The 18298-nt window shown below is 42.9% G+C and overlaps 1 protein-coding gene across 7 annotated transcripts in view; it reads left to right on the forward strand.

Moving 5' to 3' along the window:
- Positions 1 to 18298, forward strand: part of LOC118362194 (neuronal PAS domain-containing protein 3) — a 410864-nt gene that overhangs the window by 51839 nt on the left and 340727 nt on the right. For 4 of the 7 annotated variants that reach the window (XM_052486440.1, XM_052486439.1, XM_052486441.1 and 1 more), the window contains one exon: positions 10090 to 10176. The exons of the other annotated variants lie outside the window; for them this stretch is intronic. In XM_052486440.1, the coding sequence (XP_052342400.1) occupies positions 10090 to 10176 (87 nt within the window). The remainder of the gene's footprint in view (positions 1 to 10089; positions 10177 to 18298) is intronic. 7 annotated transcript variants of the gene reach the window in all.

Consider the following 18298-nt stretch of genomic DNA (forward strand, 5'->3'; position numbering starts at 1 on the left):
ATGCACATCACCAAATGGGCTGTAACTTGTACTTTTTATGGAGCTCACAGACAGTCACCAGTTGGTTGCCTGACAACTCAAACGGAATCCTTCCACTGCTCTATGTTCGCTACTTACAGCAGCGGTTTGTGGTGACGTCACACTGAGGGGTGTTGCACAAAACAAAGTCATCCGCGATTGGATCATCTCTAACAAATCAGAGTATCAAAGCCAAAAATCCACTTTACTCACGTGTGTTCTGGCTCTGGCCCAACCCATCGGTTTCTAGGACCAATCTGAACGGTTAGAATGTGTTTGCGTTCCAGAAATCGTCAGCGAAGTACTTAGATCCAGACTCGTTGTGGAGAAGAAACTAACTTCCGTGGCCCGTGGTTTAGCGCTTTGGCCAGAGCAAGTTTGGGTAGTCAGGCAAACCAGTCGGTAAATTACCATGGATTTTTGTATCAGGGTCACATTGTGCCCCTGAAACGTCTTATTTCTCTTTAATATAAAGGTCAAGATTGAGTCCTGGTGTTCCCTGCTGTACACAGTCACTAAGGCCAGAAGAGGCCTGTGTGTGTGTTTACAGTTACATGATATTACATTCACTGGAGCTCTGAGAACAGGTGCTGCACAGTTGGAATGTTGTATTCTCTCTCTCCGTCTCTCTAGGAATGAGCTCACTAAATGGCTTTGCTTGGCCCAGAGGGGTTATGGGTCAATAGCATTTCTCTTCTCTTCTCTCACTACATCACAGGGTTCTGTAGACTTCAGCCCATGTTGTTCTCTGTCTGGACCACATAAACAAGTAAAGGTATTCTCATCATGTGAGTACCAAATGTCCTTGTGTTGAAATATTAGTTTGGCTGTACTGGTCCGGAGCATAGACCACAGCTACACACTTTAGTGAACCATGTTGGTGCACGAGGTAAAAAAAAAGGCTCAGAAAAATCATCTGTTGAATTGTTTTTGCACCAATGATGCCTTTTACACTTTTCTCACTATGTGTCATGGGATTTTGTCATGCTGTGCAAATTCGGTTTTGTGTTGAAACGCATCTGTGCTATGAAGACCTTGATCTTGATTGATTACCTCTGGTCAAAAGTAGTGCACTGTAAAGGGAATAGGGTGCCATTTGGGACTCAGATCAGATTTTCTTCCTGCTTGTCATAATGGGAACTCATGCAGGTTGGCTTGGGGAGGTTGGTACCTGTCCAAATTCAACTTGAGGAGCTCATTTCTCCTGGTGGTTTTTCATGACTCCTGTCCTGACTACATCCACTCACATGTATGAAGTATCCCTGATGAGTTCTGCACATGTATGAAGTATCCCTGCTGAGTTCTGCACATGTATGAAGTATCCCTGATGAGTTCTGCACATGTATGAAGTATCCCTGATGAGTTCTGCACATGTATGAAGTATCCCTGATGAGTTCTGCACATGTATGAAGTATCCCTGATGAGTTCTGCACATGTATGAAGTATCCCTGATGAGTTCTGCACATGTATGAAGTATCCCTGATGAGTTCTGCACATGTATGAAGTATCCCTGATGAGTTCTGCACATGTATGAAGTATCCCCGATGAGTTCTGCACATGTATGAAGTATCCCCGATGAGTTCTGCACATGTATGAAGTATCCCTGATGAGTTCTGCACATGTATGAAGTATCCCTGATGAGTTCTGCACATGTATGAAGTATCCCTGATGAGTTCTGCACATGAATGAAGTATCCCTGATGAGTTCTGCACATGTATGAAGTATCCCTGATGAGTTCTGCACATGTATGAAGTATCCCTGATGAGTTCTGCACATGTATGAAGTATCCCTGATGAGTTCTGCACATGTATGAAGTATCCCTGATGAGTTCTGCACATGTATGAAGTATCCCTGATGAGTTCTGCACATGTATGAAGTATCCCTGATGAGTTCTGCACATGTATGAAGTATCCCCGATGAGTTCTGCACATGTATGAAGTATCCCTGATGAGTTCTGCACATGAATGAAGTATCCCTGATGAGTTCTGCACATGTATGAAGTATCCCCGATGAGTTCTGCACATGAATGAAGTATCCCTGATGAGTTCTGCACATGTATGAAGTATCCCTGATGAGTTCTGCACATGTATGAAGTATCCCCGATGAGTTCTGCACATGAATGAAGTATCCCTGATGAGTTCTGCACATGTATGAAGTATCCCCGATGAGTTCTGCACATGTATGAAGTATCCCTGATGAGTTCTGCACATGTGTTACAGTTACTGCACATTAAGTGACTGACTCTTTTTCTACCATTCAGGGTGTCCCTTTCAACCATGTATTGCCAGTATACTGCATGCAGTCTGTTATAGTATTTATTTTTGTGTTATACATTGAGATATATTGTGTTGAGTATAAACTACCGCAACGGGAACGGAATACATCAAATCCGCCATGATTAGGGCTGTGGTCACAACCCAAGTGCAAAGGTCCCAAACACTGTTCTGTTTTGGCAGAAATACCATGAATCCAATCCCAAACCTCAAGAACAACAAGATGTTGTGTGGACTGGGCAGAATAACACACAATTCTATTCAGTTGACACTTTTTCTGTCTCTGTCTGTTTGTATTTGCCAATTGAACATTGTGTTTGAAGTTTTATTTCTCGGGAGATGGACAAGATAAATAGTTAACAACCCCTCTTTGATAGCTCAGAGCAGGACTGGTGTATAAAGGACAGCTTTCATAGGCCAAGAGGACTTTGGCGACACACACACACACACACACACACACACACACACACACACACACAAACACACACACACACACACACACACACACACACACACACACACACACACACACACACACACACACACACACACACACACACACACACACACACACACACAGAGGAGCAACCGAAGCAGCTTGGCTTCGATCCTACTCGACACACATCCAAAGGCAGAAAACGACATGCTCTGTCACCCTGTCGCAACCAAACACCATAAACACACACACACACACACACACACACACACACACACACACACACACACACACACACACACACACACACACACACACACACACACACACACACACACACACACACACACACACACACACACACACACACACACACACACACACACACACACACACAGAGCAGTGCCTCCTATCTCCCTCCTCTCCACTTTAGACATTCTGCATTTGTTGTACTTACCACTGAATAGTAGGGGCCCACGTTGCTTCTGGTTACGCATTGAAAGTGAAATGTGACTTCCAGAGCTTGTCATGGATCAAAATGTTGTGCTGGCAATTGTTTAAAAATATTGTTTTACTATAAAGTAGCCCAGCCATGGTTTTCAGCTGAGCTGCCCAGAGATGGATTGCTTTCTGGAGTTTTTGACAGGTGTAATTGTTAAGGCGTCATCTGTTCTCGTTTGCACAAAATACATTTTATCCAACTGTAGGACTTGCCTGCTAATCTTTCTCCCATCATTCTATTCTTTGCTTGCCACTAGACAAATCCCCTGTTATTGGACCAGATGGTGGAGAAATCCATTCTCATGATAAGTTGCTGCTAGTTTGCATTTAGATTACCTGCAAAAATGTAACAATTTACTACTCTGCTTCCAACCATAACTTCCCCTTTTCTTAGTATGGATTTGACTTACTTGTAACAAATGATATAAATCTTGATGAGTATGTTAAAAACAAGGGGTAAAGCAACACAGTGAACAAGAACAAACAAATAGAGCGACCGGTAATGCGTTTAGACTCTGGCCCAGAGTGCAATAGCAGCATCAATCAACTAACAACAGAGTCATAGAAGCCGAATTTAGAAAGTAGTACCTAGACTTCTCACAGACTTGAATAACTCACTCTCCTCAAAGGAAAGGAGTTTTCAGCCCCCTAAACATTTCAAGCTCTTTTCTCTCTGCATAGTAACCGTTTCTAAAAAGAGATTTCAACTGAAAGCGAAACAATTCTGTTTATGCAAAATATGTTTGAAAAACAAAATATTAAAATGAGCTGTATTGTGTAAATGTGACCTTCTTGGATTTCACATGGAGCCGTAGTGGTGGGACAATTCTAACATTAAATGAACTGTATGTTTCTGGAAATTAAGAAATGAGAGTTGAAATGCTTGAGGATGTGTAGAGACAATGTAAACAAGCTTGAACCCATCCCGGGTATAGCTATAAAACATAAAACTCCATGGTTCAGGTGATTAGCCCCTCTAGATATCTCCTGAAAGGTGCGTTGTGCATAAATCATCTGTCTTCTTTCTCCGTCTTGTCAAGCAGTGATGAGCGGTCATTTGCATAATCCTTTTAAGGAGTCAAATTACACTGTCATATAGCAGATTTAACATGCTAGCAAGGAATCTATTGCGTTGCAGCTAATTAGAATATGCAGTGCCTTCAGAAAAGTATTCACACTCCTTGACTTTTTTCCACATTTTGTTGTGTTACAGCCTGAATTTAAAATGGATTATATTAAGATTTTATGTCACCTGCCTACCCTCAGTACCCCATAATGTCAAAGTGGAATGATGTTTTTAGAAATGTCTACAAATGAATGAAAAATGAAAAGCTAAAATGTCTTGAGTCAATAAGTATTCAACCCCATTGTTATGACAAGCCTAAATAAGTTATAAAACTCAAGGTATAAGGTATAAAACTTTGCTGAACAAGTCACATAATAAATTGCATGGACTCACTCTGTGTGCAATAATAGTGTTTAACATGATTTTTTAATGACTACCTCGTCTCTGTACCCCACCCATACAATTATCTGTAAGGTCCCCCAGTCGAGCAGTGAATTTCAAACACAGATTCAACCACAAAGACCAGGGAGGTTTTCTAATGCCTTTCAAAGAAGGGCACCTATTGGTAGATGAGTAAAAAAAAAAAAAAAGCAGACATTGAATATCGCTTTGAGCATGGTGAAGTTATTAAATTACACTTTGGATGCTGTATCACTTTGGATGCTGTATCAAACACTCAGTTGCCCGAGTGGAAGGAAACCGCTCAGTGATTTCACCATGAGGCCAATGGTGACTTAGTTACTTAGAGTTACAGAGTTGAATGAGTGTGATAGGAGAAAACTGAGGATGGATCAACAACATTGTGGTTACTCCAAAATACTAACCTAATTGAAAAGAAGGAAGCCTGTACAGAATACAAATATTCCAAAACATACATCCTGTTTCACAAGGCGATAAAGTAACACTGCAAAACATTTGGCAAAGCAATTCACTTTTGGCAAATCCAATACAACACATTACTGAGTACCACTCTCCATATTTTCAAGCATAGTGGTGGCTGCATCATGTTATGGGGATGCTTGTAATCATTAAGGACTCAGAGTTTTTCAGGATAAAAAATAAACAGAATGGGAGCTAAGCACAGGTAAAATCCCAGAGGAAAACTTGGTTCAGTCTGCTTTCCTCCAGACATAGGACAATAACCTAATAAAAAGGCCAAATATACCCTGGAGTTGCTCACCAAGATGACATGAATGTTCCCGAGGGGCCGAGTTACAGTTTTGACTTAAATCTACTTATAGACTTGAAAATGGCTGTCTAGCAATGATCAACAACCAATTTGACAGAGCTTGAAAATGTAAAAAATAATAATGTGCAAATATATTGTACAATCCAGGTGTGCAAAGCTCTTACAGACTTACCCAGAAAGACTCACAGCTGTAATTGCTGCCAAAGGTGATTCTAACATGTATTGACTCAGGGATGTGAATACTTATGTAAATGAGATATTTCTCTATTTAATTTTCAATACATTTGCAAAAATGTCTAAAAGCATTTTTTCACTTTTTCATTATGGGGTATTGTGTGTAGATGGGTTATAAAACACATGTATTTAATCCACTTTGAATTCAGGCTGTAACACAACAAAATGTGGAATAAGCGAAGGGGTGTGAATACTTTCTGAAGGCACTGAACATAACAGCACATTTCACTTTTTACTGCTGCTGCTCAGTTCCTCCTCTCAGCCACAGAGAAGCAGTTCAATAAATACTGTCCTTTTCATGCCCACAAAACAATTTGGATGTGGTAATGAGTGGTTTCTCTGAAATTCCTGGAGGTTTAACTCTCCTAGTCGTTTCAGGCTGGAGTGGAAATGGAAACTCAACATGATTAAGGGAAGGAGGCCTCAGAGGGCCCAGGGGGGCTCTGGAGTTGTTGAATATTGAACACGTTCACATCGTTGTCATACTCAGATATTTATATATTGATAGCCAATGACACCAAGTCGTATGTTACAGTGGAAGTAATTCCTGTAACATGTTGTGAATTGTCATAGTGTAGTTATCTTTTGTCCCAATGCATGTCACATTGCAGTCTGCAGAGCTTGTTTTCAGAATGTTTGCCATATAGCTGCTTATACGGTGTATCAAAACTCCTAGTACCGTAAAAGTAAACTTAGTTTGTAGAGGAATTGCAGCTTTATGCAAAATTGTTCATTCAGATATATTTCATAAGCATTGGGCAAATAAATGCCTCCAACCAGGTCTGGAAAATCTGAAATCATGCCCATTTCCCAAATGGCAACATATTACCTATATTGTGCGTCCCAAATAGCAACATATTCCCATATATAGTGCACTACATTCAAACAGAGCCACATGGCCTCTGGTCAAAAAAGAGTGCACTATATAGGAAATAGGGTGCCATTTGAGACGCACACTTGGAAACACAGGAGTTAAAATGCCCTGCTGCAAGTATACACTAATGGAAAACTCAGTCCAGCTGCATACAGTAATGTTTAATACCCTTGATTTATGGTTGAAGGAGAAGATTTACATCAGAACATAAACTCATTTTGGAAAGGACACCATCTTATCACCTTCTCAATTTTTCCTACCCTTCAACCATATCGAGAGAATCCACAAGTTGTTGCTGTAGTATATTCCTCTTTACCTCTCTATAAGGGACTCCAAAAAATATTTTTTTTACTTTGAACATATTTTTTTCTTATATAGTGGTGGTAGGGTAATCCTTACCCTAGCCTGGTGTCATATTCCATATTGGGCAATATTAGGGTTCTGCTGTGCTGCACAGAGTGTGTGTCCCAAATGTCAACCTATTCTTTTTATAGTGCACTACTTTTGACCAGAGCCCTATAAGGCTTTAGAGCACCACATAGGGAATAGAGTGCCATTTGGGATACGTCCAGGGACCAGGTCACCAGATAGCTGGATGGATGCTGAGGTAGTCTACTTATCACACCTCTTGTTTTCCCCTTGAACCCTCCAAACCAACAGGAAATTTAACACGCACAGACAGAGCAGTCTGTGTACCTTACCTCCACTCTTTATTTCAAAATGGATATCTCTAATGAAAATCAGAGGGGTCAGGAGGAGCAATAAAGGTTTGGCTGAGAGGCCTCTGGGAGCGACACGCTGTAATCATCTGATTTGGACATTTTGGGGCCCCATCAGTTGATTATTTGGACTGCCTCCCAAATGGCACCCTATTCCCTATATTTAGTGCACTACTTTTGACCAGGACCCATAGGTACTGCCCTGTGCAGGGAATAAGGCTCCATTTGGGACGTAGCATTTGCCTGGATGTGGTGCTCAACGCAGCATGCACACTACACACAACTCCTGATCCCATTCTGAAATCAAGGATAAATTGGCAACTCAACAGACTGAATAGAATAGTGTAGTTAGGGATGGAGAAAGTCAAAATGGTCGCACTCACACTAATTGCGATTAGAGCCATACTTTGATTCCCTTCTTCCCACCATTATTTGGCTTGGGCCTCTCTGTGTTGCCTTGCCATCATTAAATATCATGATTGTCTTGTCACTCGTCTCTCCCCATCGCTTCTCTTAGTATTTCTTCTGCTCCTCTTCCCTGTTATTATTTCAGTCAGTATTTAGTATTCCATTCAGTCAAGGTCATTGCTTTTGCACTTCTGTGTGTGTGTGTGTGTGTGTGTGTGTGTGTGTGTGTGTGTGTGTGTGTGTGTGTGTGTGTGTGTGTGTGTGCGTGTGCGTGTGTGTGTGTGTGCGTGCGTGCGTGTGTGTGAGAGAGTGAGTGTGTCTCTTGTAGTGAGTCCAGATCATGCAGTCTGAACTGTGTGTTGTGTTGATCTCGTCCCACCGTTCTAACAGGAACAGCAGTGTTGACTAAATGCTCTTATACGTCTGGACTTTCCATCAGTCTCTCTCTCTCCAGCTGAGACTAGCTGGGAAAAGAGCTCATAGCTCCCAATGTTCCTGAACAGACTTAGTCTAAGGCAGGGATGGGCAACTTTGATGGGGGTGGAGGCCACAAAAAACGGATCTCATGAGCAGCCACAGTGACTTGTGGGTCTGCGTACCCACACATGCATTCAGTGCCGGCCCTAGCATTTTGGGGGCCCTAAGCCAGAAATTGATCCGCGGAACTACAAAAGGGTCGCCAGGTGCCCACCCCTGGTTTAAGGAATCGTCCCATATGGCACCCTATTTATTTTATAGGCCAATAGAGCTCTGGTCAAAAGTAGTGCACTACTGTATATAGGGAATAGGGTGCCATTTTGGACAAAGTCTAACACTTTACTGGGATGCCTGGTCCTTATCGCAGTGTTTACTGTATACTGAGGAGTTTGTGATCCTCCAGGAAAACAACTCTCTTTGCTCTGCTCCTTCCCAGTCCTGAGACACCTCACAGTGTAGAGCTGAGAAGTTCAGTCCAAATACAGTACTGTATATTCATTCAGTCAGCCACAGACTGGCTCGCTGCTGTGTTGTGATTTAAGCAGCTAAACGGCGGCTTGCTGAACGCCCCCCACCGCGAGCAAAGTGCTCTTCTGAACAGGAGACCCGGCCGTGTTTGACGTCTTCACTAATTTGACATGGAGTTCAGAAACCTCATGACTCTTACAGCTAGGGATGTGAAGGACCATGTGTTCCACACCACAAACATAGCTGCTCTTTGACTTTCACTTTACAGTAACATAGTGGCCAGCCCAGCCCAGGCCCCAGCTACGGTAAGGTAACGGCTCACAGTGTTTTTCTACTTTAAAGCCTTTCAGTTGGTTTTGTGGTTACCCCTCTGACACGTGTGGAGGTAGCCCAGCCCAGCCCAGTCCAGTCTGCTCTCCCTTTCCCGGTCTGGTTGCCAGCATTAGCCTCAGCCAGCAAATCATTACACACGGAACCCTGCCAAAGTTTTAAATACCAGAAAATAACACCATTTACCACATGCAGGGCAATTATTTCTGTGAAAAATTACCCAGGGTTTTTTATTTGTGATAAACCCCCTTTCTTAGTGGAGAAAGACGATGCACAGCCGGCCCTTTCAGGTCTGAGCGGAGGACTCATTAATATTTATGGCCTGCTTTGCAAAGAAACATTGATAAGCTGGCTGGTTGAATATTAAGTTTGACTTTATTTAAAAACGCATTAAAAAATATTCAGCAAATTAAAGAAGGGACTTTTTTCATATTCTTTTTGAAAAAAGGTAAAGGAAAGCATTGGAAGCTTTGTAAAGAGGTTAAATAGCTCAGTCAGAGGAAGCAGCAGGAGGAGTGGGACTTGAAGATGTGTAGAAATACGTCCAGAATAGGATGGCAGTTGATATAGTTGAGCTGTTGATTATTCTGAAAGGCAATGTGAATGTATACTGTCATCACACCGACACACCGACACACACACCACACACACACGCGCGCACACACACGCACACACACATAAACTATTTTACTGACACCTCAGGGTTCAGTCCTGTCTACCTACCCTCAGGATGTCTTCAGGAGAGATCGAGAGAGAGAGGCAAACCTTGAGTTGTCCAGAGAGGAACTGAACTGTCATACCATGCTTTATTCCAGGTAGAAATGTCAACAAGTAGACTGTTTTTACTGCACTTGGGCTATACTGTGTGATATTATTGAGCAGTTGGAGACGTCTCACATGCACTGAAAACTCCTATCAATGCTGACTTATTTTTCAATTCCCATGTACTTAAGTAGTTATTATTAACATGTACATTATATTTACAGATCCTTCATTGGAAGTCGTTGGTACTTTACAGTCTACACATGCTATTTATCCACCTGCTCATTAACTGAATGTTATAAACTGACCAGCCCTACTGTATCTATCTTTGTAGGGAAATTAAAACCCTACACCCTTTCTGCATGGAGGGATCAGAGGAGGAGGCCATAGTTGATGCCCAATTCATGTCCAAATTCCCCCAGTAAGTTGGAAGTCTTATTTCACACATTCATTTAGGACATTAAGCGATTTTAAAACATTGTTTATTTATATCACCAAGGTCATTTTGAGTGCCTGCGTAGATTTTCATGTCCTTTGATACTTGTTAGCCTGACATAGTGCTGCTTACGAAACCAAGTCAATAAACGGAGCAGCACTAAACCTCTTTGAAGAGAAAGCGAGATAGAGAGAGAGAGAGAGAGACAGAGAGAGAGAGAGAGACAGAGAGAGAGAGAGAGAGAGACAGAGAGAGAGAGAGAGACAGTGAGAGAGAGAGAGAGAGACAGAGAGAGAGAGCGAGAGAGAGAGAGAGAGAGAGAGAGAGAGAGAGAGAGAGAGAGAGAGAGAGAGAGAGAGAGAGAGAGAGAGACAGAGAGAGAGAGAGAGAGACAGTGAGTGAGAGAGAGAGAGAGAGAGAGAGAGACAGTGAGAGAGAGACAGTGAGAGAGAGAGCGAGAGAGAGAGAGAGAGAGAGAGAGAGAGAGAGAGAGAGATACAGTGAGAGAGAGAGAGTGAGAGAGAGAGAGAGAGAGAGAGAGAGAGAGAGAGAGAGAGAGAGAGAGAGAGAGAGAGAGAGAGAGAGAGAGAGAGAAGAGAGAAGCATTAGCTGATGAATGAGGGGCTTGTAGTCATGTTGCACTTTGTCCGATTTCTCACTCTCCCCCTGCAAGCGGTTTCATCAGCTGTGTGAAATCCGATTCAGATATTATTCTCCTCTAGTAAAAGAGAGGGCAGCTCAGCCATGGACACCGATCCTGGTTTGAGATTTAAATGTAAACCTCTAGAAGCTGTTATAGAAAAGACAAGTTATTCTATCACCCCACTGCAAGTTAGGCAGGAAAAGATGAAGTCACTACAGTCAGTCAGGGGTAGGTGTGATGCTGGTTTCCAGATAACAGGGCATGTAAATTAGCTGATAGCTGGCGCTGATGCCTGTCCGCTAGCAGTGGGACTGTGGAGAGAATTGAGTCCCCCACTGAGAGTATAGGGATGAAGCAGGATGTTCTCTCTCTCTCTGTGTCTCTCTGTCTCTCTCTGTCTTTCTCTCTGTGTCTCTCTGTCTCTCTGTCTGTCTGTCTTTCTTTCTTCTTTCTTTCTTTCTTTCTTTCTTTCTTTCTTTCTTTCTTTCTTTCTCTCTCTCTCTCTCTCTCTCTCTCTCTCTCTCTCTCTCTCTCTCTCTCTCTCTTCTGCTCTCTCTCTCTTCTTTCTTTCTTTCTTTCTTTCTTTCCTTTCCTTTTCTTTCTTTCTATCTCTCCCTCTCCTTGCTCTACCTCTCTCTACCTCTCTCTCTCTACCTCTGCTCTCTCTCTACCCCTCTCTCTGTCTCTACCTCTCTCTCTCTCTACCTCTCTCTACCTCTCTCTCTCTACCTCTCTCTACCCATCTCTCTCTCTACCTCTATACCTCTCTCTTTCTCTCTCTGCTCTCTCTCTACCTCTCTCTCTCTCTCTACCCTCTCTCTCTCTTTACCTCTATCTCTCTACCTCTCTCTGCTCTCTCTCTACCCCCCCATCTCTCATCTCAATTTTTCTCTCTCTCTGCTCTCTCTCTACCTCTCAAATCCACCCCCTCTCAATTCAATTCAAGGGGATTTACTGGCATGGGAAACATATGTTAACATTGCCAAAGCAAATGAAGTAGATAATATACAAATGTGAAAAAAACATAAAAATGAACAGTAAACATTACACTCACAGAAGTTCCAAAAGAATAGACATTACAAATGTCATATTATGTATATACAGTGTTGTAACGATGTACAAATGTTTAAAGTACAAGGGAAAATAAATAAGCATAAATATGGATTGTATTTACAATGGTGTTTGTTCTTCACTGGTTGACCTTTTCTTGTGACAACAGGTCACACATCTTGCTGCTGTGATGGCACACTGTGGTATTTCACCCAGTAGATATGGGAGTTTACCAAAATCGGGTTTGTTTTCAAATTCTTTGTGAATCTGTGTAATCTGAGGGAATTATGTGTCTCTAATATGGTCATACATTGGGCAGGAGGTTAGGAAGTGCAGCTCGGTTTCCACCTCATTTTGTGGGCAGTGTGCACATAGCCTGTCTTCTCTTGAGAGCCAGGTCTGCCTCCGGCGGCCTTTCTCAATAGCAATGCTATGCTCACTGAGTCTGTACATACAGGTAGTCAAAGCTTTCCTTAAGTTTGGGTCAGTCACAGTGGTCAGGTATTCTGCCACTGTGTACTTTCTGTTTAGGGTAAAATAGCATTCTAGTTTGCTCAGGTTTTTTGTTAATTCTTTCCAATGTGTCAAGTAAATATCTTTTTGTTTTCTCATGATTTGTTTGGGTCTAATTGTGTTGCTGTCCTGGGGCTCTGTGAGGTCTGTTTGTGTTTGTTAACAGAGCCCCAGGACCAGCTTTCTTAGGGGACTCTTCTCCAAGTTCATCTCTCTGTAGGTGATGGCTTTGTTATGGAAGGTTTGGAAATCGCTTCCTTTTAGGTGGTTGTAGAATTTAAAGGCTCTTTTCTGGATTTTGATAATTAGCGGGCATCGGCCTAATTCTGCTCTGCGTGCATTATTTGGTGTTCTACGTTGTCCACAGAGGATATTTTTGCAGAATTCTGCATGCAGAGTCTCAATTTGGTGTTTTTCCCATTTTGTGAATTCTTGGTTGGTGAGCGGACCCCAGACCTCACAACCATAAAGGGCAACAGGGTTTTTAACTGATTCAAGTATTTTCCGCCAGATCCTAATTGGTATGTTGAATTTTATGTTCCTTTTGATGGCATAGAAGGAAGGCTCTTCTTGCCTTGTCTCTCAGCTCATTCACAGCTTTGTGGAAGTTACCTGTGGCACTGATGTTTAAGCCAAGATATGTATAGACCTTTTTTGGAACACCATTATTTTGATCTTACTGAGATTTACTGTCAGGGCCCAGGTATGGCAGAATCTGTGCAGAAGAGCTAGGTGCTGCTGTAGTCCCTCCTTGGTTGGTGACAGAAGCACAAGATCATCAGCAAACAGTAGACATTTGACTTCAGATTCTAGTAGGGTGAGGCCGGGTGCTGCAGACTTTTCTAGTGCCCTCACCAATTCTTTGATATATATGTTGAAGAGGGTGGGGCTTAAGCTGCATCCCTGTCTCACCCCACATCCCTGTGGGAAGAAATGTGTGTGTTTTTTGCATATTTTAATCACACACTTGTTGTTTGTGTACATGGATTTTATAATGTCGTATGTTTTTCCTCCAACACCACTTTCCATCAATTTGTATAGCAGACTCTCGTGATAAATTTAGTCTAAGGCTTTTTTTAAATCAACAAAGCACGAGAAGACTGCCTTTGTTTTGGTTTGTTTGTTTGTTAATTAGGGTGTGCAGGGTGAATACATGGTCTGTCGTGCGATAATTTGGTAAAGAGACAATTTGACATTGTTTTCACTGAGGAAATGTACGAGTCTGCTGTTAATGATAATGCAGAGGATTTTCCCAAGGATTCTGTTGACACGTATCAAACGGTAGTTATTGGGGTCACATTTTTTTCTACTTTTGTGGACTGGGGTGATCAGTCCTTAGTTCCAATTATTGGGGAAGATGCCAGAGCTAAGGATGATGTTAAAGAGTTTTAGTATAGCCAATTGGAATTTGTTGTCTGTATATTTGATAATTTCATTGAGGATACCATCAACACCACAGGTCTTTTTGGGTTGGAGGGTTTTTATTTTGTCCTGTAGTTCATTCAAGGTAATTGGAGAATTCAGTGTGGTCTGGTAGTCTTTAATAGTTGATTCTAAGATTTGTATTTGATCATGTAAATGTTTTTGCTGTTTGTTCTTTTTTATAGAGCCAACATGATTGGAGAAGTGGTTTACCCATACATTTCCATTTTGGATAGATAATTATTCGTGTTGTTGTTTGCTTAGTGTTTTCCAATTTTCCCAGAAGTGGTTAGAGTCTATGGATTCTTCAATTACATTGAGCTGATTTCTGACGTGCTGTTCCTTCTTTTTCTGTAGTGTATTTCTGTATTGTTTTAGTGATTCATCATAGTGAAGGCGTAGACTCAGGTTTTCTGGGTCTCTATGTTTTTGGTTGGACAGGTCTCTCAATTTCTTTCTTAGATTTTTGGATTCTTCATCATACCATTTATCATTGTTGTTCATTTTCTTCGGTTTTCTATTTGAGATTTTTAGATTTGATAGTGAAGCTGAGAGGTTAAATATACTATTAAGATTTTCTACTGCCAAGTTTACACCTTCACTATTACAGTGGAACGTTTTATCCAGGAAGTTGTCTAAAAGGGATTGAATTTGTTGTTTCCTAATCATTTTTTGGTAGGTTTCCAAACTACATTCCTTAGCATTTCCAAACTACATCTATAGCATTTCTTAATGTTACTCAGTTCCTTTGGCTTTGATGCCTCATGATTGAGTATTGCTCTGTTCAAGTAGACTGTGATTTTGCTGTTGTCTGATAGGGGTGTCAGTGGGCTGACTGAATGCTCTGAGAGACTCTGGGTTGAGGTCAGTGATAAAGTAGTCTACAGTACTACTGCCAAGAGATGAGCTATAAGTGTACCTACCATAGGAGTCCCCTTGAAGCCTACCATTGACTATGTACATACCCAGCGTGTGACAGAGCTGCAGGAGTTGTGACCCATTTTTGTTGGTTATGCTGTTATAGTTGTGCCGGGGGGGGGGGATGCTTTCACCTCCAGGCAGGTGTTTGTCCCCCTGTGTGCTGAGGGTGTCAGGTTCTTGTCCGGTTCTGACATTTAGGTCGCCACAGACTAGTACATGTCCCTGGGCCTGGAAATTATTGATTTCCACCTCCAGGATGGAGAAGCTGTCTTCATTAAAGCATGGGGATTCTAGTGGCGGGATATAGGTAGCACACAGGAGGACATTTTTCTCTGTTGAGATCATTTCCTTTTGAATATCTAGCCAAATGTAAAATGTTCCTGTTTTGATCAATTTAATGGAGTGAGTAAGGTCTGCGCTGTACCAAATTAGCATACCCCCTGAGTCCCTTCCCTGTTTCACACCTGGTAGTTTGGTGGATGGGACTACCAGCTCTCTGTAACCCAGAGGGCAACCAGTGGGTCTGTCTCCAGTTTCTTGTAGGATGACAATGTCTGTATTTCAGATTTTTTGAGCAAGTCCAGGATTCCTGCTCTTTAGTCCAAATGCAGATGACCTCAGACCTGGGATATTCCAGGATGAGATAGTGAAGACTTTGTGTTCCATAAAGTGTCCAGTGTTGTTGGTCGTGTGGTTTGGCCTCAGGCCAGTAAGTGTGAACAGAGCCTGCTGAGCATCTGGGACATGCCATTGGCGTGGGTTAGTGTAAGAGTGGGGGTTGGGCCTGTTTGCCCCGCTCACGGCCTGGGCGTATGTGTGACTTCCATGTTGAGGCCCTCTTGGCGGGGGTGGGGTGCATGGGGAGGGCAGGAGGGGCATAGGTCTGATCTGAGGGGGCCTAAAAGGGGTGTGGGCATGGTTGACTTGGGGGGGTGTTGATTGGTTGGGGTGGGGGTGTGTACGTGGTCGGTGGTGTTGTGGTCTGGATGTTGGTCCTCTCCTCGCTGGGCAGGGTGTCTATTGATCTGTTGTCCCTGTGTTGGGGCTGCGTTTGAGAGTGATGTCCTTTAGAGTCCGGGCAAAGGTGGGCACTGCTGCCTTGTATAGGTGGATCTGGTCATAGAGGATGTTCAAGTCCAGGGTGGAGTGGTGGGCCAGGAAAACATTTGGTTTTGAGGCACAGTCACGGGAAATACTTGCGTTTACCCGCTGTGTGGTAGCAGGGTGGAAGTCTTTTCGTGGTAGCAGGGTGGAGATAACCACTTGTGCGTTGGGGAAAGTAGAAGAAGCTTTCTCAATCATTCCGTTCAGTGCTGTGGCCACACATTCCTGCTGTGTTCTCAGGTCGTTTGTGCTTGTGTGTATTATTATGTGGCTAGGTGAACCTAGTTGGTCCTCAGACAGAAGGTCTAAGGCGCGCTGGGTATTTGGACACCACAGTTTAGACTCCGTTCCCTTCATCCATCAGAGCAGATTCATCATGCCTCTGGTACTCCCCCATCTCTTGCCAGCCATTCAGATTAGTCCTTATAAAGAGAGAACCACTGACCGTGACTGCAAAATGCTGCTCGCCCAAAGGTTTTCTGCTTTCCAGACGTTTTGCTAGGCAGGGCTTAATTATATGTACTCTTTTATCTTTGTTTATGGAACATGTGTGGTATTGGTAGAGGGAGGCAGGGGGATATTTTTCTCTGTCCAATAAGAGTTGTCATCATATGAGGAATGGAGGAGAAGGAGAGAGGGCGAGAGTTAGTGAGAGAGAGAGAGAGAGAGAGAGAGAGAGAGAGAGAGAGAGAGAGAGAGAGAGAGAGAGAGAGAGAGAGAGAGAGAGAGAGAGAGAGAGAGAGAGAGAGAGAGAGAGAGAGAGAGAGAGAGAGAGTGAGAGAGAGGGAAGGGAGTCCTCTTCTTTCCTCCCCTCTCCCCTGCTTGGTCTTGCTTGCAGTTGTTTGGCAGAAAGCCTCATCACTATGTCAACACAGTAACACTGAAACACTGGGCTGTCCAACAGCAGCTCTCTCTCTCTCTCTCTCTCTCTCTCTCTCTCTCTCTCTCTCTCTCTCTCTCTCTCTCTCTCTCTCTTCAACACATTACTTCTTGACCAGAGGTACTGTACAGGTCTCTGTTCAACACACATGGCTGGACCAGGACCAGAGCTACTATAGAGCTAAGAGGTTTTGCTGGTCAGCAGGGCCCTAACAGAGGCCTAGGGCCCACAGCTTTCCCTGGTCAGTCCATGATGTGGCCCTAACGATAGGGTCTCTTCACTCTTCACCCACATTTGAGTGGGTCTGCGGGAGATGGCTGGCTGGGCTGGCTGGCTGGTGCCGGCTGATGCCAGATCTGGAGCCGTTACGGTGTCACTGGCAACACTTCACCAGAGGTTAATTGGTTGTAGATAAACTGTTTTGTGCTGGCCATTGGTCAAGATCTGACACATTCCTGATCTGTTTCCAGACTCTGGATAATAATAACTCGGTGTTGTAGGAGACTAGCCTCCATTGCAGTGCACCTGGCTGACTGTTGGGCTTCTCCTCCGCTCTGTCAGATGTTTGTTCTCACAGAGAGGATGTGTACCTTGTGTAATCTCCCCAAGTGGGGAGAAAAAAAGGACAAAATCATTTGATTGGTATTTTATTGTTCATTAGTAAGCTTAATGCACCAGAAGTAGTGACAAGTTTGTTGTGTCAAATTCCCGGTTTGATCTCTGTTTGTTGTGACACGAACCCACAGAATCAATTCCCAGATGATGAAAGCAGCAGTCTGCGCCAGCGTGGTTCACTGTTTCCACATCCCTGCTGCAGCCTGCAGGGCCCTGACACGCACTCTCTCCTCTCCTTCGCTCTCTAAATCCTCTCCATGCTGTTTCTTTCTGTGTATAATCCACAATTAAGGTGAGATTGCAGACCTTGTAGTTAATACTACGGCATGGTGCTCCAGCATGGGGGAATATTTTTGTCAAATATTTTTAGAAACCGTAGCTACCAGCGATGCAAAGCAGGAGGAAATTGCAGGTCTCAGATGAATTGTATGTGGTGGCATGTTTTATTAAAAGGTTGTCAACAAAATGAGCAAGGAGACTTGTTCTAGGACCTTTAGGCTACTTGTATTCTGCTGAGCTAGTTTTATCACAAACCAGCAATTACATGTTAAAATGTAAATGGTTTGTTGTCAGCAGAGCTACAGTTGCAGATGTAGCATCTTCATTTGAGCCAGTTTTGCTACAGCAGGAAAATAATCCTGCAGCAACAGGACATTTGAATTAGTATGTGTATTTGTAATGAATGAACATTTTCTGTAGGGTTTGATACAAGTCTGACATTTCAAAGCGGACATTTGCAAACTTCAGGAGTCATTTTAAACCTCAACAACCCTACGTTTGACATGTATTGCATTGCAGGAATGTTCTCCTCATATTAAGATTTTACAACTCTGTATTGTGTTACTGAAACTGTCAAATGCCTAATTGTGTTTGTATGTTAATCAGAGGTGTTTAAATACATGTCAAAACCTCTGTTCACTGTCTCTGAGAACAGTCTGCATCCATTTACAATTGTTGAA

The sequence above is a fragment of the Oncorhynchus keta genome, chromosome 29, assembly GCF_023373465.1.
Source record: "Oncorhynchus keta strain PuntledgeMale-10-30-2019 chromosome 29, Oket_V2, whole genome shotgun sequence".
NCBI lineage: Eukaryota > Metazoa > Chordata > Actinopteri > Salmoniformes > Salmonidae > Oncorhynchus > Oncorhynchus keta.